Here is a 26,379-nt window from a genome sequence, read left to right as displayed (position 1 = left end):
AGTGGTACTTATCGTTGCCGTAGCATCTTTAACGACAAGGCAACAGGATCTCACCTGTCTTTGTATTTTTATTTCACCCAGCTCAAGCTGTACTCCTCTGCTCTGACAAATGGCGTCATCGAAAGCCTTGTTCCGATGTTCTCCACGTAGCATAACCAGTAAAATGGGAATAGCAAGCAGTAAACAGTACATTAAACCGCAAGGAAGGAAAAACAAAACAGCTGCATCCCAGCACCTGCTGGTCCTTGCGATCTTCCTGTGTTTTGGTGATTTTTGCCCTTCTGCGGCACGGCTTCACCGCTGGTGTAAGGCAAGGTACGTTGGCCCCAGCTCGAGGACGGGCAGGGTCTCGTCCCCCACGCAGGATGCCTTCACTGCGTTTGGGGTGAGCCTAGCTGCTCCTAAATCTGAGACAAACCCTACTTTTTTTTTTTTTTCCCCCCTTCCTTTAAAAGCCAAGTTCTTAAATACACCGGGAATGGGCAAACAGCACGGTTACGTCCTCAGCCGCGTGTGTTTCGTGCAGCAACGGCAGAGGACCTGGCCAGGGTCCTCAGGGATGGGGAAACCACCCCCGAGGCTGCTGAGGAGCCCACACCTTGGCTTGACCTCACCGGGCGCCCGGAGCCGGGGCAGCCCTGGTCCTTCCCACCAGCTCTTCATCTGCGCTGCCCGTCTGCTCCCCGGGACACGCCGTGCCCGCCCGCAAGCGGGCTTAAGCAGCAATTCGGGCTCTGGCCACGGAGCTCCAGCCTACGTCCCTGGTGCCAGGAGGGAGCGCAGACTCACCGTCTCCTGACTGGTTTTCCCCGGGGGTTAGTTCAAGAAGCCGTGGATAGCTCTGAGGTTGAGGCAGCTGAGCCAGACCGCAAGCGGCTCGTGAAGGTGACTGTCAGGAGGCATCATCCCGGCGATTAGGGTGATTAAACGGAGTTGCGCGATGCCAGTGCAAGCCACAGAAAAGTCCCCCCCCCAAGACGGAGGCTTTTTTTTTTTTTTCCACTGCCCCGGAAAGCAGGCGCTTTCTTAAAAATCTCCCGATTCGTTGCTTATCTCTCTGCGGGCGGAGGTTTTATTTTTTTATTTTTTATTTTTTTATTTTTTCCTTTGCATCAGTCCTCTTTCCCCCGCTGCAGCCTGCGAGCGCTGCCTGTGAGCTTGGGCAGCTCCGCGGCCCGGGGCCGAGCGCCCGAGCGGCGTCCGGCCGCGGGTCGCTGCAGCCGGCGGCAGCGGCATTGCCACCAACCCCGGCGCATGTGGCCCCTCGCTGCGACCTCGGGCAGGTCACTTTGGGGTGTGTGTATACATACATACATACATACATACATATGTGTGTGTGTGTGTGTGTGTATGTATATATATAGGGGTGTATATACATATATACACATATAGGGGTGTGTGTGTGTATATGTGTGTGTGTGTGTGTGTGTATATATATATATTTATTTATTTATTTATTTCGGCCTCATTTTCCCAAGTAGTAAAAGGCCGAGGAAAATATTGAACCACCTACCTGGCAAGGCTGATGCGGGGATTAAGTAATATTTCTCAAGGCAGCTCGCCCCTCGCTCAGCCCCCTTTGGTGGTCTCCGAAAGCTGCAAAGCGCCTGGAATTGCCCGTCGGGGATTTGCCGTGCTGCCCGTGCCGGGCGTCCCCGGAGCGACCTCCCGGCCGCTGGGCAAGCGGCTGCACCCAGCAAGGGCGGATCCGCCGAGTGCTGCCGCCTTTTGTACACCGCACCTCAGGATCCGGATGACGCCCGCGAGGAAGAAGGGCTCCTCTTAGCCTGGGTTACGCCAGCCCTTCCCCAGCTGAGCTTCGGCGCCGACGGCCGGGCTGGGGAACGAGGGGCGCCCCGGGTACGCGGGGCCGCTGGCGTTGCAGAGCCCGCGCCGTGACGCCCGCGCCGTGGCCTCCTGCCGCCCGGCCCCGGGACGCCCTGTCGTAGCGGAGCCCGCGGCGGCCGCGCGTATGCCTGCAGACACAAACGCACATATAGCAAAATATATGCATGGATGAATATAGTCCCATATATATATACACACACACACACATACACATGCATAGATATATTTGTATGTGCACATATGTGTGCATATACATGTATGCCTGTGTGTATACGTACATATATACACGTATGTGTCATTTATATACACAGATATCTGTAGAGATGTATATATGTAAATATCTGTATATACATGTACACACATATACCTACATACACATACACACATATATGCACACACACACATATACGTATACACACACACGCATATGCACACATGCATATACCTACACATATACATACATGCACATACACACACATAGGCACATACATATACACATACATACACACATACATATATACACATATGCATTTATACGCATACATGTATACACACATACACACATCCATATACATATATAGACATATACATACATACACATATACATACACACATATACATATATACACACATATACATACACACACACACACATATAAACATACACACACACACACACACATATAAACATACACACACACACACACACATATATACACATGCATATACCTACACATATACATACATGCATATACATACACACAGGCACATACATATACACATACACATACATACACACGTACATATATACACACATATACATTTATACACATACATGTATACACACATACACACATACATATACAGACACATACATATATACACATATACATACACACACACATACACATACATACACACATATACATATATTCACACACATACACACACACGTATACACATATACATATATACACACATACATACACACATATACATATGCACACACGAACATTGACACACATTTACATGCATATACACACACATATACATACACACACACACACACACACACGTATACATATACACACCTATACATACACGTACGCATACACATACACACACGGACATAGACATACACATGTACACGCACATAGACATAAACGCTGATGTATAACACGCGCGTGTTACATACACACACACGTACACACAAGCCGACACCCGTGTCTACACGCACGGGCGGATGTGACCCACGCACACAGGCCCCCACGCGGAGACTACAGCTCCCAGCATGCCCTGCGCAGGGGGCGGGGCGGGCGGCGGGTGACGCAGCCCCGCCCCGCCCCGCCCCGCCCCGCCCCGCCGGCTGGGTGCGCGAGCGTGCCGCCGCCGCCGCGCCAGAGGGCTGGCGGCTCGTGCGAGGCGGCGGTTGGCGAGCGGCCGTTGGCGCGGAGGAGCCGGCGCCCGCCGGATTCATCGTCCCCGCGCGCCCGGCCGCTGAGGCGAAGGCAGCCGCCGCCGCCGCTGCTGCTGCTGCTGCACCGCGGCCTGGGGCCCGCCGGAGCGCTGCGGCGGCTCCTCCTCGCACCCCGCCGCGGCTGTCGCCCTGCCTCTGGCCGCTGAGGAGAAGGGGCGAGAGGCTGCCTGCCTCTTCCTCCCTGCCTCCCTCTTCCTCCTCCTCCGCCGCCGCCTCCTCGGGGAGCTGCGGCTGCGGGGGTGCCCCTTCCGCCTGCTTCCTGCCTGGGGTGAGTATCGCGACTGTCGCGACAGAGCGCGGCTCCGCGCGCCTGTGCCGGGGGGGGGGAGCGGGGCCGCCCGCCTCCGTGGGCTCCCCCCACCCCCGCTCTGCGCGGGCTGGTTTTGTGTGTTTGCAGGGCTTTGTGCTCCCGGTGGCGGCCGCCTGGTCGTGCGCAGGGCTGGGCGGCCCATTTTTTATTTTTTCTTTTTTTTTTTCCTGGTGTTTGGCGAGTTTTGACCTTTTTCCCCCCTCCTTCCTCTTTGCTCCCCCCCCACACACACACACACGCTTTTTTTTTTTTTTTTTTTTCCTCTTTTCCTGCGGGGAGGCGAAGCAGAGCGGAGCGAGCCCCCTTCCCCTGCTGGCTCCCCTGGATGTGCTGGGGAAGCTCTTTGTCATGGAGAGGCTGCTGAGCCGTCTCGCCTTCAGCACCTTCCCTCGCAGTAAATACGTGCATACGTATGTATATATGGTTTTTTTTTTTTTTTGGAAGAGGAAAACTTGCTCGTTCAATATTTGGACTCTTAAGACCTTGTTGGTTGTGGGGGGGTTGTGCTTTATTTATATATATATATTTATTTATTTTTATTCAGAGAGGAGGAAAGTGTCCCCTGAACTCTAAGACTCCATTTAGCGCAGCCCCCTGTGCTCAAACATTGAATGGGAGCAGAAGACGGGTGAAAACAAAACAAAGGGGGATTCTGTTCGGCTGGTGTTAGCCTGCAAATTTTGGGGGGCGGGAGGGGCTTTTTTTCTCCCCCTCCCCCCCCCCGTTGCTGTGCCAAATTATTTTGTGTTGATTTATTCTGGAAGAGCTGGTAGATAAGTTGTATCTTTTTATTTTGAAGCTTCTTGGGAGAATCCGTGCCTTCTAAGCTTTCTCCTATGCCCTCACCCTTCCCGCTGGGCTGCTTTGTGAACAGTCTGTGATCCAGCGCAACTTTCATCGTGGTTTCCCCCCCCCCCCTTTCATTCTATTTCATGTAGTTAAATAATGCGGTTTTAGAAAGAACTAACAGCATAAGGAGATGCTGTTTTGCGTGTAAAAACCACGGAGAAGATTTTAGAAGGCAGGGAAGAGGAATAGTTGCATTTTCGGGTGATTTTTGTTTTGTTTTGCCTCTTAAAGGGGGTAACGATGTTTTTAAGCAACTGGTATGTTTTATCCCGAAAGCTTGCTGTTTTTTATTTTAATTACCCCTTCAAAAACCGCAGTTATTTGGCCTCTGCAAGATGTAGCTTCTAGAATATATGTGAGCATGAAGTAGTTTAGCTGTAATGCTCTTGTTTCTGCTATTGTCTTTTAGAGCCCACTCGTTTGTTTTTGATGGGACTCCTCTGACTTTAAAACGCGCTAGTTGGCAAGTAAAATTACAAAATGTTTCAGCTAGACTGAGCTGTAGATCCTGCATTTGAAAAATGATGGATTTATTTTTTCCATTTTGAATTTGCTTTGGGGGCGGGGGGAAGTCAGGGGAGAAGGCTGTTTCCGGTTTTTGTTCAGCAGCTTTCTGTATTTTACAAAGAAAAAGGTCATTTACAAATGACCTGTTGATGATATGTCCCTTGTCACTTTTTATACTAAAAAATACTGCTAGGTAGGTGAGAGTGAAAGCTTTCCCAAATAGGCTGCCCAGCTTTTCATTTGCATGTATGTCTGTGGTCCATGTGGCTTTGTAATATTTCAGGCCGACTGTTTCAAAGTGCCTAATGTTGTGCCAAAGTTCAGAAGCCTGTGCTGAACACTTCCCCCTGCCCCCAAAGCCTTGTTCATTGAAAATTGAAATTTGAGCCTTTCAGCACTATATAAAATGGGTATCCAAATCATTAATTACTTTAGAAGTTGGTAACCATGTTGTGTGAATGGCCAGGCAGGAAGCTTTAGGAGTAGGTTTTAGTGGTGCTTGGACATCTACTGGATACCTTAGTATGTTTAAATGTCTCCTAGGTCTAATTAATTAAGCTTGTAGGAGCACTTAGATTACGCTGAGTATAGTTTTGTGAAGTGTGCCTAATGAGTGTTGTAATTCTTACTGAACTCTCCAGTATGTACCTTATGCAGCCAGGCATCGTGCTGGTGCTCGTTTCTGAAGTAAAAGTTAAGTAACTACTGGTAATTTAATTCAATTGGAACTTAGATGTCAGTGTTTTAATATGAAGTCAGTCTATTAAAACCGTTGTGTGTTTCGAGATCAGTATTGGTTTCTATGAAGAAGCCCAGAATGGAAAACATGATTATTTCACTTCAGGATTTATATCTAGTGACTGTGTGTTTGTAGATGCAAAATAGAATATAATCTGCTTGGAGCCAGTGGTATTTAAATCTCTCACATGTAGTAAACTAGTTACAAGTATATTTTTGTTTAGGATGCCTTCTTAGGCAGCAACTTTGGAACACACAAAAGCAGCAAACTGGAACTCTTTGTAGATGCTAATCCTTGCTTTGTTCTAAAAAAGGAAGAATAAGGGTGTTTCATCAAAAATCAAACTCACTTTCAAATATATCCTTGTAAGCCAAATTACAGAGGTAATTTGGAGCTCTTGCAAGATGGTAATAATTGAAGTACTTGTTCCTAGCTGATCACTGTGCCTGGCTGATTGGATCATAAAAGTTTTGACTGTAGGTGACGTGAAGAAAGTCCAGCTCTCTTGCTTCCAGACGTTCATTCCTTAATCTTAAGATTCACAAACGTGTTGACAAACTGTCAAAGGAAATGACAGCAAAGGGATGGTGTAGGAAGTAGGTCAAGCGCTGCTAAATACTGTTGAGATAGTTTCAGTGGAAAAAAGTAAGCATGTTTCCATCTGATCTAGTTTCTTTTTCCTTTCAATCTACTGGTTACAGGAGGCACTGGTAGATCTCATACTCTTAATGTAGTCCCCTAGTTCTGCTGAAATACATATTGCATCCCTGACTGGGCCCACTTAGCCTACCTGGATGGACAGACTCATGGCGAGGAAGATAAGTTTGCAGTTTAGTTCTGAACGTGTGAGGTGTTGATTGCCCACAAGCCGTGTCAGTCAGGCAAAGTCGAGGGCATTCTGTATTTTCCAGGAGGTTGAAGCAGCTTGTAGAACTGATTTCTACGCTCGCTTCTTTTGCCTGTTTTGCTTTAGGCTCTATAATGGGAGGCTGAGGATAGTTTGGGCAACATGGTAGAGCGCTTCTACAAAAGTTAATTTTTTTTTTCAGTGGATAGCATTAATAATCGCATGTGAAGGTAGATGTTTCTTATTTAGAACGTTGTTTGAACTGACATATTCAGAAATCTGCCTCCCATGTTCAAAAAGAGTTCTTTGACATGCTAGAAATTATGCTTACACTATTAAAAAAAAAAAAAAGCAAGCCTTATGCTGTTGCCTTTCCCACTAAAAGTTGTAAAAACCTTTTGCAGCAACTTGATTTACAGAAAAATTACAGCCTTGCATTGTGAATGTCTTTTTCAAAATATCCTGTGTATCTATATTATGTATATTGGAAGCAGGTATTACTTCAAGTAGGCAGGAGTGCCTCATTGCTTTGCCCAAGTGAATGCTTGGCTTGTCAGCTACCTACATGAGTGCTATGCCATGGACCTCTTTTGCTGACCCTTGTCATGTCGCTTGGAGCACCAAATGTGGCTAGCTACTTGAAATGACTGTTTTGAAATTATCTTGTAGTCACAAATGCATGAAAAGCATTTCATTGAGTCCAGCGTGACAGGCTGTCTAGGCCACCTCAAAGCAGGTGCAGGGAAATTTACTGTCTTCTGCTGGTACCCTATGCTGAAGGTAGGTGGTCATCAATACTGGTCTTGCTTCAGCAGTGCCTCCTGGCTGGTGTGCTAGGAAAATACCCTGTGAAGAGATACTATTCGAGGACATGTGCTCAAGTGTGAACTGGGCAGCATTCCCAGTTGGCTTGATTCAGACTGAGCATAGGCACCTAGGTGGAAGCATTTGGTTAAAGATTGATGGTATCCTGCAGCCTTTGCCATGTAGGAACGTGCTTCAGCTCATGAATAGATTAAAAAAAAGTTAAGCTGCTGACATTGCTTCCTAATCCATGCTGCTGAATTCAATCATAGTCACTTGACTGTCCCCATAGTATTTCTATAAATGGTAAATTTTGGATTTATAATTTATGTTGTGCTTGAGAATGGAGTGAACCAAACCTTGCAGTGCATTTCTGGCCACCATTTCAGGAACTTGTGGCTGGTAGTCACTCTTAAAGTTCTGATTGAAGGTAAATAGGAATAGGATGGAAGGTCAGAGTAGGAATAGTCAAAACCTCTTGCTCTGTCCCCATACTGATATTCTTGTTGGGAAGAAGATTCGTTCAGTTCATGCTCATATTGCATTATTTTCATGTTCACCAGCGGGGTATGTTGAAAAGGCTCTTATTATGATCTCCCTTGATGTTGGCTATACAGTTATGTCAACCAGATGTTTTTTTCTGTGCTGACCCTGTTTGCAGCAGCTTAATTGCATAAACGTTGTCAGAAGGGAGAAAAACATTCTTTTTGGGAGAAGGTTTTTAATTTTACCGGGGTATTTAGGCCAGAGAGGTGCTGGTCTGGTTCTACTGGTCAGGGTGGGCATGTATGTGTCGGTGGGAACAATTGCACTGTCTAATTGATAAAGTTAAACAGGTTCCTGATGCAGGTAAGCTTTGGCTGATAGAGTGTTTTTGCCAAGCCTGTTAGTTTGTGTTCGGGGAGATAGCATGGCTGTTCTGGCAAAATGTTTGTCACTAAATGCTGCGTTTCTGTTTGTGGTTCTGTAATGTTAGCTGTAGTGGCTGAGAATGCGTTGTACACAAGTCCATAGTGTAGCATACAGATGAATAGCAAGATCCAGTAAGAAGAAACTGAAGTTAGGTGAACTTAAACCAAAACTGATCTGCAAATTTTTTTTTAATTATTGAGCTAATTGATAATTGGAGTAGCCTACTAGAGGGTGCTATGTTTTGTATATTGGCTGATTTTTATTTTTTAAAGCAAATTGGATACATCAAAATACTTTCTAGATGCTTGTAAGATATGGGGTTGGAGCAAACTATTGAGTAAGGGTCTTTGGGTGATGGTTTATTGGAGATAGGACTCAAAAAAAAAAAAAAACTACTTAGCCCAAATTTTCTTTAAGTAGACCGCCGTAATTGATTATTGCTTCCACTGCCAATTGTTTCATTTGCTTGGATGTACTTAGCCATTTATCTTTCAAGTACGTAATACTTTTGTAATTATATAACAGTTCAGGCTTCTTTACAACATTTAAAAATACTTTTTCATGAGCTGGGATAGTTCTTTTCTTGTCTTTAGAGGCACGGTCGGGAACAGAAATCAAATTTGAAAAGACTGACTTGTTCTCTTTTTAAGAGCAGTGTGTGCTTTGCCATGAACAATGGTGGAGCTCGAGGCCTGTAAGAGTGTTCTGGAGGCATAGTGAAAGCAAACTTTGATCTGATTCAAGAATCTCTCCCTGACCTGCTTGCCTTCTCAGTGCCTTTGCTTAATTTTCTGACAGCTGTCTAATCTGGTCCAGCAAAAATAATAAAGGAGTGAGAAGAACTTAACTGGTAAAACTGAGAGGGTGATAACATCCAGCGTGGGAGGTGGAGAATGGACTGGTGAGTGACTAGGGGCAGCAGCTGTTGAGACAGTTTCTCCTGCATTTCTGCCAGGTTGTCCTAGCAGACATTGGTCTGAGAGTAGGAGTGGTGGCATAGAGCTGAGGGTGGTAACCCCTTCCCCTGGGTCAGCAGGATTTGGGAGGATTTTGTCTCAATTATATCTTGGGTCAGGGTAGTCAAACTGGCATCTCTGGGTTAGATCTGGCTTGAGACGCTTCTATCCAGCTGGTCGTCTTTGCCTGAGAAGTGATCAGCAACCCTCAAGTCCGTTGGGACGCTGTAGGACATTAAACTAGTGGCAATAGTAGATGTAGGAGCATATGATTTTATAGGTCCTTTTCTTGCATGAAGATCATACCTCTCTGACAGTTGTAAATCTGCCCCAGAGTGTTTTACTTTCTCTGCCCTGAGTTGCCTCGACTTTTAAAGGTAATGAATAGTAATAAATAGTAGCGTCTTTATTTTAAAATCTTGCAAACTTGAATATTTCATCTGTATTTTCCCTGTTCTAAGACAAATTATTCATGTTAAATGATAGAAGTGGTCTCTGAGGAACTCGTAAGAAATCTCAAGGCTCCTCTTCTCTTAAGCGTTAATATGTTATACCGAGAGTTTGTCTGATGCTACCTTGATATCCTTTCCACTAATCTGAAGCAGTTATGTTTCATTACGATATTCTTTTGCAAGAATAAATATTGCCCTAGTAGTGGTTTAACACAAAGTTCAACAGGGAAAATAAGTAATGGTTCTGTTGTCATATCGTGTAGCTGAAGTATTTATTTGTTATGAGGTTAGGGGAAAAAATCTGAAAAGCATTACATATGGAGGCTTACTATCAAGTAATTCACTTCCTTTTAAAGAACTTTTTGCTCGTTTTCCTTCTGTAATGCACCTCTTGGGATAAACTGCTAATTCTAAAAATATGTCAGTTCCTCTGTTTCCCACTAGTATTTTTTTTCTTTGTTTGGCTGTAGCTTGCTTTTTCCCTGAGCTACTTAAAATTCTCTGAGGAATGCTTAAAATGGAAGAAAATACATGCATCTAGGTATTTGAGTTGCTGTATTTGTTCACTGCTGTATTTTAATGGGTAATGGAACAGGACTTTAAACTCGGGTTGTAAAGCAAAGGGGAATACAGTAGGCTCAACCCTTAGTACCTCAAGTAGGATGTTCTTACTCTTAAATCTGCCTCTTTTTCGGTAGGCTAGTGCTTTGTATTTACTTTGAGTTTAGAAAAGAGAATGTGACATGCTGCTAATGATGTCAGAATCTTACTTCTGACTGAAACAGGAAGATTTCCTCACATACAGGAAATGGTTATTCACTGTTCTCACTATTTCCACGTCCATAATCAAACTTACTGTAATTCAGTTTCACTTTTCACCCAGAAAAATGTTTTCCGCTTGTTCTTGCACTGGAAGTAAGTTTTATTTAATCAATATTGTTTGTGGATGGTTGAAGAAAGATTTTTAACATTAGTAGTGATGGACAGAGGTTGAATATTTAGAAGGGAGAAGATAGTTTAAAAAAAAAAAACTGTAAGACGTCATCTAGTTAACACATAACTTCATCTATTATGTGCATGGGTGAGGAGTTGGGTTTTTTTTTTTTTTTGATATACCTTCAGCAGAGGCCTGGGAGAGATCCAGCTCAAATTCCCTGAAATGTATAGGGACGCTCAGTAAAAATTCCTTCTTAACGGGAAAATAAGGTCGAAACGTTTTTCTTACTCTTTCAGATATGTAGTGCAGAGAATCAGAAGGCCCAAAAGTAGGCCCTTAGGTGTTTCATTGGTTCTTTTTTCCTTTCTCATGTGATGATGTTTAGGCAAATTTGTGATGATGGTGCTGACCATCCTTTAGGCAAGGATTGCACTTCTGGTCCAATCTGCTGTTCCTGCATCTCTTGGAGTTGGTGAGCAATTATGTAACTGTGCACTTTATGCTCTGGGTTTGGCAGACCCAGTTCAATGCAAGTTCTGTTGTAATGTGTAGTAGTCTGAAGACAGTTGATCACTCCTTCCTGCTTTGACTTTCATGGTCCGGTGTCTCCTTTTGATTCCTGTGGTAGGAGAAACCATCATACTAGATCTTTGCTCTTTGATCTTTTTTAATAGGGTAATTACTATGCTGCTGATAGCCCACATCAATTGTTTTAGCATTCATTTGGTACTGTATGTGGTGGGTGTAAAATATCATTAGGCTAGAACGTTCCCCTTTAGTGCAGCATGAACTATTGGCAGCTGATTAAGCTTAAGACTGTATTACTGCGTGTGTGTGTTTTTTGAGCTATTCAGGTTTGTTGCAGAGGGCCAGAGTGTGCTGTGGTGAGGACAGCAGCGTGTGAAAAGAACGACGCTCTGCTGAGGCAGTCGGCCACCTGCTAAAGTTGAGGAACTCAACTTGGTCTTGCAAACAGATAAATGCATGGGTAGCTTTGTTATTTTTATGCATGTATTTCTTCTTGTATATATGCATATTTGTACAGTCAGTACTGTGGCCAGTTGCACTAACTTTGAGGCTCTCTGAGCAGCAAATATGAGCACAGAGCAAGTACTTGTAAATGTCACTGTTGCCTGGGAAGGACCATGAGGATGCTGTAATAAAATGAGGGGGGGGAAGGGATTTAGTAACAGCACCTACTTTTGATTTTTTTTTCTGCCAATATCTATATGCTGTTTAATTTTTTTCTCATTTAAATAACTATTCATCTCTCACTGTTTTGTGAGATATGTTTAGTCGGCAAAGGGAAATTCCCACCTAGAGAGGAAAAGTGTTAAAGTACTCTTCTTGTAATCTTTCACTCATGTGACTTTGGAGAGGAGCTCAATTAAGTTGTTCAGAGTCTGAACAGAAGCAGAGATAGACACCTGATCCAGAGGATAAAGGAAGAGTTAACCTTAACCTTACAGCCAAGAGGGTCCAGTTGAGGGGGGAAGTAAAGAGCTTATCCCGTTGATAGGCATGTGTAGCAAGTGCCTTTTCCAGTCTCTTAGAGTCCACAGCAGCAAATATTGTAGGCCTGTTGCTATTATTCTATGGCTATTAATAGGGAGGGGTAATAACCAGATTTATCTGTCCCTTTCGTTGATGTTATATTCCAAAATGTTACAGTCATCAAAAACAAATGGCAATTTTAAAGGTCCACGTAGTGCTTGGCTTACAAATAAAGTAAGATGGCACAAGCAGTCTCCTTGTCTTCCTCTAAACAGATGTCAAGTATAGTATAGCCTGTATTTTCTTATTTTGCTCCCCAAAGAATGTTTTCCAAGGCGGGGGTGGGACTGTGGTCGTCTTTGCCAACATGTTAGACTGGCCTTTAAGACAACATGGATATGTTTCATCCAGAATTCCTGTGAGATCGGGGGGAAGGAGGGGTAAGCCTTCCCATACATAATCACAGAAACCTCATGAAGATGGAATTGTTCTCCACTATCCTATTCAACCAGGAGATGGGTGTTTTTATTTTACTTTGTCTGGCGGGGGAGGGGGGTGAGCCCTATATGCAGGGATGATAGATGGCATCATAAAAGCCCCAGTTGGGTCTTAGACTTGTCTTTCTTTTTCTGCCTTTATTTTACCAAAGGGAAGGAACTTGCAGGTACGTTGATGCTTAATTTGTTAACTTTTGGAGGCTGCTATAGAAATGTAAAGTAGTATTTTGTTACTAATCAAATCTTGTTCTGCTTTAAGGTGTGTAAGCTAATGAAGTACAACAAACGTGAAGCTGGGTGAATAAATTGATAGTGCAGCCAGTGTGAGTTCTTTAAGTTCAAACCTTCCATCCTGCATCAGTTATTTAGAAGTATATCTTAAGGTGACTAAGGGACTGGTCATGTCACAGAACTTTTTTGAGAGACAAACCTGATGATTAGGAAGAAAGCACGATGTTTTCTACTATGGGGAGGTATTACATTTGTTCATAACCTTTGTCACAAGTGGAACAGATTTTAGAATGACAAATGTTGATTCACTGCCAATCGGCATATGCTCAATTCAGTATTTCACAAGGCATTCCAGTCAGATTTAATACAAACATACCCTCAGAAAGATCACCTTGATTTAATTTTTTTTCAGATGTACGAAGTAGAAACGCTCTGAGCTTTTCTGCTTGTTCTTTAAAGACTAAGTGCTATACTCCTAGCTCTTGGCAGACATTGTCCCCAAGTACTTCATGTTCCATTGGGCTTATGCCAAATTTAATGTACTGTGTGTACTGAAAGCATCAAAACCAGACTTACTTTAATTTTAGATTTTACAGCTACCACTATTGATTTTTCTTAGAGCTGTTCCATCCAAACTGCTATCGTTTTAATTTCTTTTCCCTGCAGATTTTTGGGTAATGATCTTGACAGTCCTTATTTGTGTCGCTAGGGACTGTTTAGGTGAGAACGATAGATCAGACCTGCAATGGCCAGACTCTCAATTTGTAGAAGATAAATCGGCACACTGAAGTATTTGTGAACTCCTGTCTTTCATACTGATGGGTATGCGGTGACTAAGGGTAGTTTTGTAGACAAAGTCCATCAAATACCTTTCAGGAAGCTTGAATCTCATAAATGTTTGAGACAGGAAAGGACTGTTGGGATCAGCTAATCGTATTCTCCCCAATGCTAAAAATTCTGCAAGCTTCCATTTTTGCAGTGCTTGTACACTGTACAAATAGAAGTCTCTCTCTAAGACCTTGGTCTCTGAATAGACAAAAAGAGAAAAGGTAAGGGAAAGAAGTAGAGCACAAGTAGAAGTCATGGTAGGTAGACAAAGAGAGGAAGGAAGTGACTGAGAGAAAGAATAGGGTATAGTGCAAGCAGCCATTCAGCATGGGCTGGATTGTTCATAACACTACAGTCATCGGGTCTGGTGATCCCTGCCTGACAGCTGAATCTGCTGGCTTCGTATTTTGGCTGTTCATCTTTTATTTTCAACCCTCAGGGCCAAGTAGCTGTGTATAAGCATGGCTTCTGGCCAGGTGGCTCATAGCCGTAAAAGCAGAGCAGGATTCCCTTCCATTATGCTGTTGTGGAAGAGCATGGCGCTCAAAGGAGCCTGTTTTTCCCCCTCCCCCTGCTCTTTTTACTAGTTTGACTGTGCCTCTTTTTCATTAAATGTTAGTCTGTTCTGGTTTCTGCTTTGTATGGCCACCTTCTGCTAGTGACGCTGGAGTAAAGTGGCTTAGCTCTTCAAAAACTCACCTAAATGGGGAATAGAAGAGTCTCTTGATACAGAGAGACTTAAAAATCCTAAGGAGTTCTATAATCACTATTAATAGTGGTTATTGCAGTGGAAATATATGGGAATTTCTAGTTAGTCTTCATTGTAGGCTCAGCCTGGGCACCTCAGGGGTTTTTGTTTGGCCCAACCCTTACGCCTAAGGATTGAGCATATCTTTGCATCTAAGTTCTGTTGTCCGGTCTCAGGCATAGTGCAGGTTTTATTTAGTTTTAAGAATAATGGCAAGTCCTTGGAAGAATGACTTAGGTTTTAATAGTCACATACCATCCCAAACTCTTCAGAAACTGTATTTTTCTGTCATCCTCCTATCTTCTCATCCCAACTTAACACCTGTGTGCTGGAATCTGTTGTGACCTGTTCTGTTTCTGCAGCTTATTTGCCATACAGTACTAGAAGATGCCTTCTCAGCGGGTAGCCAAATGACTAGTTTGCAAGAGTTACTGGCAGAGCAGTTCTTGCAACTGGATCCTAAGATGTGTTAACATTAGTATATCCCAACGGAAAGTTTTATTATAGCAGCTTGTTATGGAAGTAACTTACATTAATGTTGGTGGACAAGCTGTGTCTCATTTTTGATTCCCAAAAATGTTTTGGTAATTTTTATCTTGGTGTCCCTTCTCATAACGGGAATTTCTGCTGTCACGCTTCAGAACTGAGCAGGCTGACAGCGCTTGTTTTCTTTTCATCTCTCAAGTTGAAATCTCCTTTAGTGTATCTAGTTGTTCTGAGTCATAGACCCCCAAGCACAGCGAAAACTGTAATAGAATAATTGCCCTATGGAAAAATTTACAGGAGATGGCTGAACCTGGTAAAGACAGAATAAAAGGCTGTTGCAAGCTTGCTTTTGAAACTGGGACAGAATTTGAAAATTTAAATTTATTGCAGTACCATGCTGCTTTTCATGCTTAATTTTCACACATCCTTCATATAAACTAAGTATTAACTCTTAATAGGCATGCTAATAAAAATTTTTGCTGTACTAAGCTTCCTTTTGCTTATGAATGTAGCTTTTGTTACCTAGCAGAACATAATAAAATACCAAGACTGAATAACGAGTGAACGTAAAGAAAACAAAACTCCAAAGTGAAGAACATAGGTGATAATGTACCATTGTTTTTAAAAGCAGCGTTTGATTTTGAAATGCTGCTGTAGAATGAACGTTGTTTCCTATCATCCCACTGTTAATTAGTCTATGCATGCAAACAATTTTTTTGGTAGTTTTCTGTAAAGGAACACATCTCCTTGAAAAGTAGCCCCAACTATCTGTTCCTGCCTTGTGCTCAGATGTTTGCATGGGACCTAGTAAATCAAGTTAAGGAGTAGATCGAGGTGTGAACCTGCAGACACCATGCTTGTGCAGTATCTTATGTCATCTGAACGCAGAACAACGGGCAGGACTGCTGCTTTTGGGGGCAGGGATGTTTTATCCTCCCTTAAGATTATTTAAGTATGGCATGAGGTCCTGTTTCGGTAGCAGTACAACTAAGTGCAAACATTTCTACAGCTCACAAGAATAGGTGATAAATAACAGTTCTCTGATGCAGCGCTCCTTTCTTTTCACGCAGAGCTGATGCCTTTGTGCTAGTGGTTTATCAATGAAATCATAGAATAACATAGTTTGGAAGGGACCTCTGGAGATCATCCGGTCCAGGTCCGTCCCCCTGCCCCCTTTCCCCAGTACTCAAGGGAGTTTCAAGTTAAATTCAACTGTTCCATTCCTATTGGTATGATCTTGAACAGCATGAGGCCAGGATATCTGCTGACAATACTTACCTGGCGTTGTCAATTTTTTGAAAACATAAAACTTAGACTTACCTAGTATAATTACAGAATATAGTTTCAGAGTTTCAGTAGAGCATGCTGAAACAGACTGACTGGTAACTGTACTTATTGAATAATTTCAGAGAACCGAGTACTTGATTTGCTCTGTCCTAGGAATATTGATTGAACACAAAGCATATGCTGTGTTGAAAGACATGTTATTAACAGAATGTGTTTATTCTACTAGACACTGAGCCAACATTGATAAATCTCTGAGAAACAATTCTTTACAGTGGCTATGACCAACAGGTACCTTTCCCACCTCTGTCTCTCCCCGCTGACAATTCACAATTGGTGATGCTAGCCATTTGGTGCTAATGTGGATGGGGCTTAACCATATGGTCTCACTCTCGCTTTCTCTCACAGTGTTGAAAAATGTTGTCCTGTCTACACTAGCAGCTAACTGATCTGAACCCATTGTTGACAGCACCATCATCAACAGGTCATTTTCTCGCTGTGAGCGCGGCTTTTGATTATGTATCGTAAATCCAAGTGGAAGTGCGGTTACAATCTCGCAGTTCTTGGATCTGGTGAGTTTATAACTACACAGTGTTTAGAACAAACATTTCTACTTGCATCTGAACTTCTCTTGATGAAAAAATTTGAAGAGCAAATCTAGTGACACTTGTAATGTGTATCTAAAGGCAACAGCTGCGGCTGATAGATGCGCTCTGAGCATCTATTAGAACTGTCCGATTTGGTAACCCCTTCTAGAATTCCTTTAGAAGTAAGCCTTTTATTTACCTCTTAAGGTTTTGGTTGAAATTAGTTGCTGGAAGCATAAATGTAAAACAATACAAACGATATTAGTGTTGCCTTGCTTTTACTATCTTTAACTGTATTTATGCTCTGTAAACGTGTTTTTGTTGTTGTTGTTGTTTTAAAATAGGTGGAGCGAGAACGTTATAAATTTTTCATTGGACGTGTCTCTCTGACACTGGATATCTCTCTGCAGTAACGACCTGCAACTTTTATAAAACCATGGCCACAAATGGTTATGTGAAAATGAGATGCCTGTTAAGCTGTACCAAGTTGTAAACTCTTATGCCCTAATGTAGGATTTCTACTGAAGGTTGTGTTTCCAGAGGCCGCTGAGCTAGTACAGTATTTCACTGGGGCTGAAAGATGTCTTGCTCCTCCCTCTCCCTGGCCTGTGTAGACACATGGCCCTGCTCCCCGGGTCCAATTTGTGCAGTCCTGCACCCTTCTTTGCTCCAAACCTGCTGCCCAGAATTTTGTGAGCTGGCTCTTCTCGCTGACCTGAGAGAGAAACTAATTTAATTGCAGGAGTTTTCTAGGAGGTGAAAAAATTGAATGTTATGTTTTGTCAATAGACTGACTACCCTTGTTCTAATGTGGTAGGCTTAAAATTCTTACTTTGCTTTCAGTAGCTTTGTCTATGAGTGTATCTCGGGCTTGTTCTTTTTCTTCAGTCGTCTTGTTCAAGGGCAACAGCTGCTGCCTCCTTTCATAATTGCTTGCTTTACACCAAAGTAATGTTGCAAGAGCATCACCTTTTCCTCGCTTGGACCAGTTCTCATACCAAATCGGTGCCGGTGAAACCGAGAAGACCACCTCAAATACAATGGATATGGTTAATAGTAGTGACTTTAGGCGTACAGCTTTGAAAATATTTACAGTTTTATTTTAGACCTTGGTGGATCGGTGCCGAGATGCACCAATAGGCTGGAGATGCTAATCATATTGTTTTTCACGATCAAAGGTATCGCTACTTCAATGGCTGTTATTTTTGTTTAAACTGCCAAAGTCTTAAAATTGCTTATGAGCAGTCAGTATTGGTGATTAACAGCCTGAAGCATTTTACGTACAGAAAACTGCACTTCATCTTATTTCAAATAAGTTGTCTGATTTGAATTCATATTGCATGCTTCCTTTAGTGTCTGGGTAGCTGTGGATTCCATTGTGCCTCTCGGTTTTCTGTCAAGTTTCTATCCTGAGTGAATTTTCATTTCAAAATTACTGAACTTTGCCACTAAGTTTCAAGGTGAATCCCAAGAGATAATAAAGAGAATGGTCTAGAGCTTTAATAGTACTATGACTGGAAACTTTCTTTTATCTACTCAAAAGTCTTATCTTGCAGTGAAGAAATTTCTATCTAATGAGCTATGATTAGCATTACATGACCTCTCCAGCTCAAGTACTTGCATATAAGCCAAAATATTCATGACTTTTAGCATTAGCAAGAGAGTTGTCCTATAAAAGGTGTGGAACACAGCTGTTAGCAAAGCTGATGGCTTAAGAGGCTTCATCTCTTTAGACAAACAGTACCCAAAACTTAAATGCTATAACTGACACTGAGCATTGTCTCAGACTGCACTGCAATTATTCTGAATGCCTGGGGCTTATCCAAAATCAGAATGGTGATTTAAATTACACGTACAGGCCAGATCTGCTCTAGTACAGTCTTGTTTAGGTAGGCTGATAGTGATCCTGCTTACGCTGGTTAATTCGGTTGCTTTCTGTGCAGTTGAATCCTCACTTGTACCTACATAATTGAGCTCAGGTATCAGGTTTGGTGAGGTGGCACAGTGGATGAACAAGAACAGAATTTGGACTGTAATTCCTTTGCCTTTCTAAATATGCTTTTACTTGAATTTTTTTGGACAGTATGTCTAGAAACAAAGCCTGCTGATGATCGTCTGTTAAACAGATGAACTAGAAAACTCAATTTTATTTCTGCGAAACATTGTTAAGGCTTAAAATAATAAATAAAAAAAAGAGAGAGAGAGAGAGAACTCAGTTCTTTGCTACATTACTGTGCCAGGAAATAATCCTTCCTCCCTGACCAGTTCCTTAGCCATTCCAGCCATAGTATGATGTAGCTTTTTTAACAATGGCTTTATTTAGATTATTCTTTTAACTAATGGTTTTGGCACACTTTAAAAAAGACACTTAAGGAAAGGGATCTTGTTGCAGTATTCCACCCTGGACTAAACTGATAGGCTGTTAAGTACTTTTTAAAAATGTAATTAGAGTAAAGTTAAACATATTTGGAGCATGTTGAGCTTGCAAATAATTATTTTAAAGGCTAAAGTTTTGTCAGAGGATGCTCTCTCCTGTACGTAGGAGCTGTTTTAGATTATGTAGTGCCTTAATAGTAGGAAAGAGAATCTGTGTCACAGTTCACGAAAAAGTATTTCTTGTGATCTTTGGTTTCTCTTGGCTGCCACTTCAGTGAGAATTTTGATTTTAATATTTTGACACCCCTTTGTGGGAAAGCCTCTGCTGCCTTTGCTTAATTTCTAGGTTCTGGTCCTTTGTGTGTACCACAGCTAAAGATAAGTCTTGTTTTCTTCAGTGAGTATAGCCGTAGTTGTATTCTTTTGGGGCTGGGTGTTTTAGCCTTTCTTTTTCTCTTTATCCAATTTTTTTCTTTTTATGTAGATGTCTATGTCAGAAGTTAAGGAAAAATCAACCTACTGTAACTTCAGAAAAACCCCGACAATTTAAATCTGTTAGTTAAAAAAAAGTAAATAATGTGAGGATGTTTGAGATGAAAATCAGTTAATGTGATTGTATTGACCTCTTTATTTTGCTGAATGATGGAGGGTGATGTGCAAAAGACAGGTCTAGAAATAAAGAGGAACCCAGTAACTTCTTAACTTTTATCCTTTAATGTTTGGCTTGATCCTGTCCTTAAAACCAAGACCTAGAACAAGTATACATGCACTGTTATTTCCACAGTTTGACTTCTGAAAAACCCCCATCCTGTAAGTATGGGCATGCTTAGTTTTAATATAAGCTGTAAAAATAGCTCTCACTAGCAAAACTAAGAATGTGCAGTTATTTCCAGAATTAGTGCTTAGCTCTGTAGGTGCTTTGCTGTGGAGTTCAGCTGTGGCTGAACGTTCTTGTTGGACGAGTTTTGTGCCTGAAGCTTTGTGTAAACAGTTGCGTTTGTGCACTTTTGCTGTGATGTTTGTATCTTGCTCTTAAGCATTAAAAAAATACTTTCAGTTTTTAATTGCTTCTCATTTTCTAACATGAGATGGGTGCTCTAACTTCATTAGATTTTAAATATGATAATAAACAGGTGTAAATCTGATGTTACTGATATGAAGTTCTTTCCTACCCTGTTATTAAACCATAATCTAAACATAAAAATACTCAAGTCACAGATTGGTTTTAAAGTGAAGGCTTTTAAAAAAAGATATTTTTTGTCTTTGCCTGTGTGTTTTTTTTAAATTTTCTGCTATAAAAATGAAATGCTTGCCTTGTCTAAAAAGAAAAAAGCCTCAGTTAGCTTGAAAGTGGTTGCTAAAAGAAAAACACACATGTGAAACAATTATTTGATCTGATGTAGTCATTATGTTGGTTCTGCAGTGCTCCATCCAGTGGATAGTACTTCATAGATTTGTTGAGTGCCTTACTGACCTCGCAGTATTTCTGTCTGTCCTATTGGTGGTGTTTACAAAAAATATATATGATGAAAGACAGACTACATGAGGGTAAGCTTGTGGCAGCACCATCTTTGCTCACTTCCTTTGCTTATTTTCTGTTCCACTTCTTTCCAAGATTGTTGGAGGCTATACCTGGTGGTACTGTGCTTTCCTTGTTAACCCTGCTGTTCCTATCTCTGTGAAATGCTCGAACGGTCAGTTCTGGAGCCTTTTGAGTGTTCTTTACCAGTGCTCCTGTTGGTTGTAAAATGTTTACAAACATCATTCAAGTAAAGTCTTTTTTCCAGCAATGGATGTTTACCTACAAAATAGTACTCTAATAGCTAAAGGAGTGTGTACCATATCAGAATAGAGGAATGACTGTTACGGGTTTAATGAGCTATACCAATGTTCCCAATGCAAGGGACGAAGCAGTGTATCCTTTAGAATATATCAATTTTGAAGTAAGGCTGTATCTTGGTTATTGTCCTGTACTGTAACTATGGTTATTGTCACAATGGGTAAACAGTCCTTAATAGGGGCAGGCATCCCAATCTACTCTTCTTCCTCATAGCTGCTGAACTTTTTTTCAGCTATTTTCTCTGACCAAGAAGTTTTTGTCACCAGTGTAGTGGAAACAAACATGAAAAACAACCCTCTGGTGCAAGCACAGCTTCTTAAATGAAGGCAGATGCTTTACAAATGTCCCCAGGCAAATGGGACAAAGCCCTTTAATCTGCTGTCCTGCGTGCTGTAGCTGGAAGAGGTCTCCATGCCAAATTGCCGCTGTGTGTCTCCCCTACAACCTGCACGAAATTATCACACTGTTACCTGAAAGCTAGATCCAAAACGTTAATTAGAAGTGAAATTCATCCTGTCTCTATCTGCAGCATTTATTTATATAGTTCAGGGTTTATTTTGGGGACATGTAAAATTCACGTGCTCCTGTCAGTGAAATGCTAAAAGTACAGAATGACTTCAGAGTTTGAAATACATCAGTGGCTGTTAAGCCAGAGAAAGTATTTTGTTTGCTTAATATTTAGTGAATATGTATTATTTCTGTAACTGGTGCTGAAGTTGCCAAAGTCTGACCGAGTGTGCTGGAAGATTTTTATGAGCTTCTAACTAAAACCTGTTCCTGAATTGCATTGAGGAATGCCCTCATGCTGGCTATTGCAAAGGCAGCAACTTACCCTGTTGTCTCAGCTGATCTGCCTGACAAACTGTTAGCCTTTGTCCCACCTGCCCAATATTTTATTAACTCATTCTGGTTTTAGTGCCAAGACTGGTTATGTTGGCTTTACAGTACTGGTAGTTCTTCAGTCTTATTTGCTGTATGTGTTGTATGGTTAATTACTTGAATGGGCTTGTTTAAATGTTTTCTTCACTCTGAATTTGCATTAGTCTAGGAGCTTGAGTGTGGTCAGACATCTCTGCTGAGTCTGGGTAGTAGCTTCTTAACGAGTGCTAACTTGATTGCTTATGACTGTTCATACCCTCTGCTGCATGATGTTTTTCTTTCTCTTCAAATGGATGACGAGACATCCTTAAGCAGGAGAGTAATGATAAAAAACAAAATGAGTGCGAGCAGCCTTCTGTAAACCTTTATGAATGTGTGAGTGAGGCACAAATGTGCTCATATGAAACAGCTGTTAGTAATTTTAAATGTCCATAAGCAATATCAGCTCTGAGAGGGGCGGTCTTTCCCTAAAAAAAAAAAAAAAAAAAAAAAAAAAAAAAAACTTGCAAAGCTTATTTTGGAAGAGTCAGATTTTCTGCAGTGAATCAATTGGCATTGAATGGCTGGCTAAAACCAGAGCAAGTGAAATAGCTCCACCATGCTAGATTACTGTTAACTTTGCTACGAGAGAAAAATGGGACTTGTGTGGTACGCGGAGATGCGCTTGATGATGATGTCCAAACACTATTCTTTTAGTAGCCTGCATGGATATCTGCAGCACACACACACTGTAGAGTAGAGGCTTCAGTCAAGCTCTTTCTCAAGATTCAGGAAGGAAGAAGTCTGCATGATATCAGCCAGTCACTTTGGTTAATAAAAGGTGCCTGCTGTAAATCATATGAAAATAATTTCAAAACTGTGTGAAGTACTACTTTATTCCTGCAGTCGTCTGTTATTATTTTAAAATTACTTAGTAATGTTACTGTCAAAGCTGCAACTTTTGTGGCTGTAAGCTCTTATTGGTATACTTGCCCAATTGTACTTGCTGTTTCCTGAGCGGAGGGGTTTTTCTTTGAGAGTGAATTACAGTTCTTCACTGCTTATTGAACCCAGCCTTTCAGCAAATAGATGTACCCCACAGCACCAAGGTAGCAGTGAGTTTGCCGATGTAGGACTTCTGCATTTATCTTTCCCATTTCATGCATATCTCAGATATGCAAAGATATGTGGATTTTACTTAATGTATATGCTAATTCATTATCTATCCTAATGTGTTACAACGCATCTGTACTTAGTTTGAGACAACTTTGAAATATGAGCTGGTATCCACAGAGGAAAAGAAGCCTAGCTATGATACAACTTTAAGCACGTGGGTGGTTTTTTATTTTTTGGATTTTTTTCATCCAGACAAATTTATTGAACTAGCCTCCAAGTATTTTACTTAAGAACATTATGTAGGAAATAGGTAAATCTGTATTGGATGATGAGCAATGTATTGCATTAGCTCTCTCTAGAAAGCCATTTGGTTCATGTTAAACTGTTACAGCAGGCTGGATTGAAGTGGAGAAAACATCACAGTCCTGAATTTATGACCACACCCCCCCTCAACTTTAGGAATTTTATCAAATTCCAGGCCAGATCTTGAAGGTTCACATTCAGACAAAATTATTTTATCCTTGGTGGATCAAGGAAGAGTGTAATTCTCTTAGTCTTCAGGAACACTTTCCTGACTTACTGATAGAAATACTAAGAAGAGTCAAACTTGCTGTCTTGCTAATGTAACTTCATTAGTGTTGGTGACATTACTTACCATCATTGTAAGTGTAGCCCCTGAAACTACTTGCGGTGTGTTTTATGCTGTCTAGCAATAGGGTGCATGCTTTGACTGTTGCTGGAAAAGAATGCTTTACTACAGTGACCTTCAGTCTCCGTAAACGCTACTAATTTAAAATTCCTTGTGTCTTCATATGTTAGATTTTTGTCTGATGATGTTTTCCTCAGCCACATACTCTCTTCTAGATAACAAAAATCAATAGAGATTCTCAAGAGCGTGGTTATTAAAAAAAAAAAAAAAAAAGGCATGTCACTGTCATGGTACAAAAATATCTGTTAATATTTTAAAAAGGGGTTTTATGTGAACCACACATTTGAAAATACCTTCAGAGTTCTTCTGGTTATAACTGAAGACAATGCTAACTGTTATTTTAAAAAAAAAAAAAAAACAGTTGCTGTATTCAGTTGGATAGTTTATTTTGTTTGAAGTGAACATCATTTGCCTGTGTATGCTTAGCAAATTGTAGATTTGGAAGCTTTCCAACTCTAAGTCAAATGTTAACAATTTGCCTAACTCTTAATTAAAACTGGCCTATACGGTCAGACCAAAGCCCCTTGAGTCTCTGTAGAAGAAATAGAGCATCTTATCTCCATCTCCTTGGTTGAGGCGTTCTGTCCTCTGCTTTTCTTGGTGAGACTACCCACTATGATGCCAAATGTTACCCATGGAAAAATTATGCATAGTAGTTTTTACTGAGCCTGGGCCACTGTTCCCGCCAGTGTGTTCATGCAAACGTTACTGTGGTGGGATTTGTTTTGTTTTCTGTTTTTTGATTACAAGTAATTTCAGGAAAAGCTTAGAGGTCTTGTCCTTCTCTTTCTCTTCCTGCCACAAAAAAAGGCTGTACTAGAATTTTTGAAGCTTAGCTGCACTTCGAGTTGTGGAAAAGAGCCAGGAGTGCCCACCAGCTCTGTTTGCACCTGCAAATAAGAAATTGGATTCCTGGCTTGACCCGAAGAGTAAAATTTAGGGATAGAATCCCTAGCACTGATTTCTTGCTGCTGTTTGAGAACGACCTCTGTGGTGTTGGGTGTTAGTGCCCACAGAGGTAAATGAATGGTTGCTACATCCTCTCAAGTGCAACTGCCTGTTTATTTTTATAAGCAGCAAACCTCTTATCCAAATTGGATTAGAAGTGTAGGAAGTAAAGTATTGCTGCTCTTTAGATATGCTAAGTCATGCATTGCCCATGGGATTTTAAAGGAAAACAAAAGATGATATAATCAAATAGTATGGGATTTTTCTCTCTGAACGATAGCAGGCTAGGAACTGGTAGGTGATCTAAGGAAACATGAGGCTGGGGGGAGGCCTGTTTGAGTTGGTGGCTGTAGAAGGCTATTAACATGGAAACTTAAGCATACAGAAAGTTAGGTTGTGCTAATGTAATCTTCAGTGTATTAATAATCGTAAAAACTGGCTAACCTTTTTCATTAAGAGACAGCTTTCAATGTATTTGGAGGTCTTTTAATACACCTTTCTTAGAAAGTGCATCTTGCGACATAATCAGTTCTTGTTCTTTTGCATTGTTGCCTAAAGTAAGCTTTGCCCTTTACCTGAGCTCACACAACAGTGTTTAAAATAGCCCTCAAAAGGCAAACTTGAATGTCAAAAATATATAAAACTTAAGTACTAAACTAGCCATTGAACTTATGTCTGGGACTATAACCTAGCCTATCGGGCCATTATAAAGGACTGACAGTTGGCTTGCAGACAGTGGACAAACTTCTGACAGCTGTCCGGAGGTATGTAGGTCATATGCTTTTATGTGTAAATGTGGCTGGTGATATGTTTAGAAAGGCCCAGGTTTTGGACCTTATATAAAGGTTGGACAAAGTTTGAAGTTAGGTGGGAGGAGGAATCCATACGATGAGATGATACATTTATTAGTTGTCTTCTAAAAGAATAATGAATTGCAGGAGGGCATGTGACTTTCAAAATAACCTAGTTTATAGTTCATATATGGAAGGCTCGTATGCAGGGGTTAGGAGAGCAGGGTGGAGGCTACCCAGCACGCTTTTTTTTTATTGGAAGTGCAGATTACCTACAGTTGAGATGGTGAGTGTCAAGAGTGTAATAACAGGGTGGTGAAAAATTTAGGATAAGCAGAGAAACTTTCTCCTGGCTAAGCTTGGTTTTCATGCTTCAAGACCTTTCTAAATTAAAAAACAATTGCCTTATTTTAGGATATCCATTTGTGTGGTGTGGGAGTAGAGAATAAAAACTATACTGAATGAATAGTTCTTAAATCTTGTTCCTTTTCAGATTTTATTTCCTAGAGAGTGAGCGCAAGGAGATGAACTGTCAGTATGTCAGCTAAACTTCTATAACTGAATACGCTTCTGACCTTTTTTTGCTAATCTGAGAAGTGTTTTAGCTTAATTATGAAACAAAGATGTATAACACTGCTAGTGACTACTGCCTCAACTTTCTCTAAAGAAGTACTTGGTCAAACAGTTCAACGTGTAGGAATGAAAGCTTGCAGGTAATGCAGGTTCAGCTAGTTCTGCTAGCAGGTACCTTAAAAGTTTTGCAAGCAGAAAAAAATACATCTTGGAAATGAATTTGAATTGCGCCTCTATTTCTTAATTTGGGGAAAACTAGAGCAGCTTGAAGCTTTTAGTAAATCTCTGGGTTTGGTTATTCAGAAAAGTCAGGAGAACCACAGCTGAAAAATTATTTTAGGAAATGCTTGTGCATAGCCTATGTTAATCGAACTT

The 26,379-nt window shown here is 41.4% G+C and overlaps 1 protein-coding gene across 3 annotated transcripts in view; it reads left to right on the top strand.

The window, feature by feature from the left end:
* The first annotated feature begins 3,209 nt into the window (after positions 1-3,209).
* The window catches only part of PELI1 (pellino E3 ubiquitin protein ligase 1), a 47,506-nt gene continuing 24,336 nt past the window's right edge, over positions 3,210-26,379 (top strand). Inside the window, exons 1-2 of one of the 3 annotated variants that reach the window (XM_068940643.1) lie at positions 3,225-3,593; positions 16,615-16,778. In XM_068940643.1, coding sequence (XP_068796744.1) covers positions 16,724-16,778 — 55 coding nt within the window. In that variant the 5' untranslated portion in view covers positions 3,225-3,593; positions 16,615-16,723. The other 2 variants (XM_068940645.1, XM_068940646.1) reach the window with 2 other exon arrangements.

The sequence above is a fragment of the Struthio camelus genome, chromosome 3 (assembly GCF_040807025.1).
Source record: "Struthio camelus isolate bStrCam1 chromosome 3, bStrCam1.hap1, whole genome shotgun sequence".
NCBI classification, from domain to species: domain Eukaryota; kingdom Metazoa; phylum Chordata; class Aves; order Struthioniformes; family Struthionidae; genus Struthio; species Struthio camelus.
The sequence above is the reverse complement of the archived record's forward strand: the minus strand, read 5'-3'. Positions and strand labels throughout refer to the sequence as shown.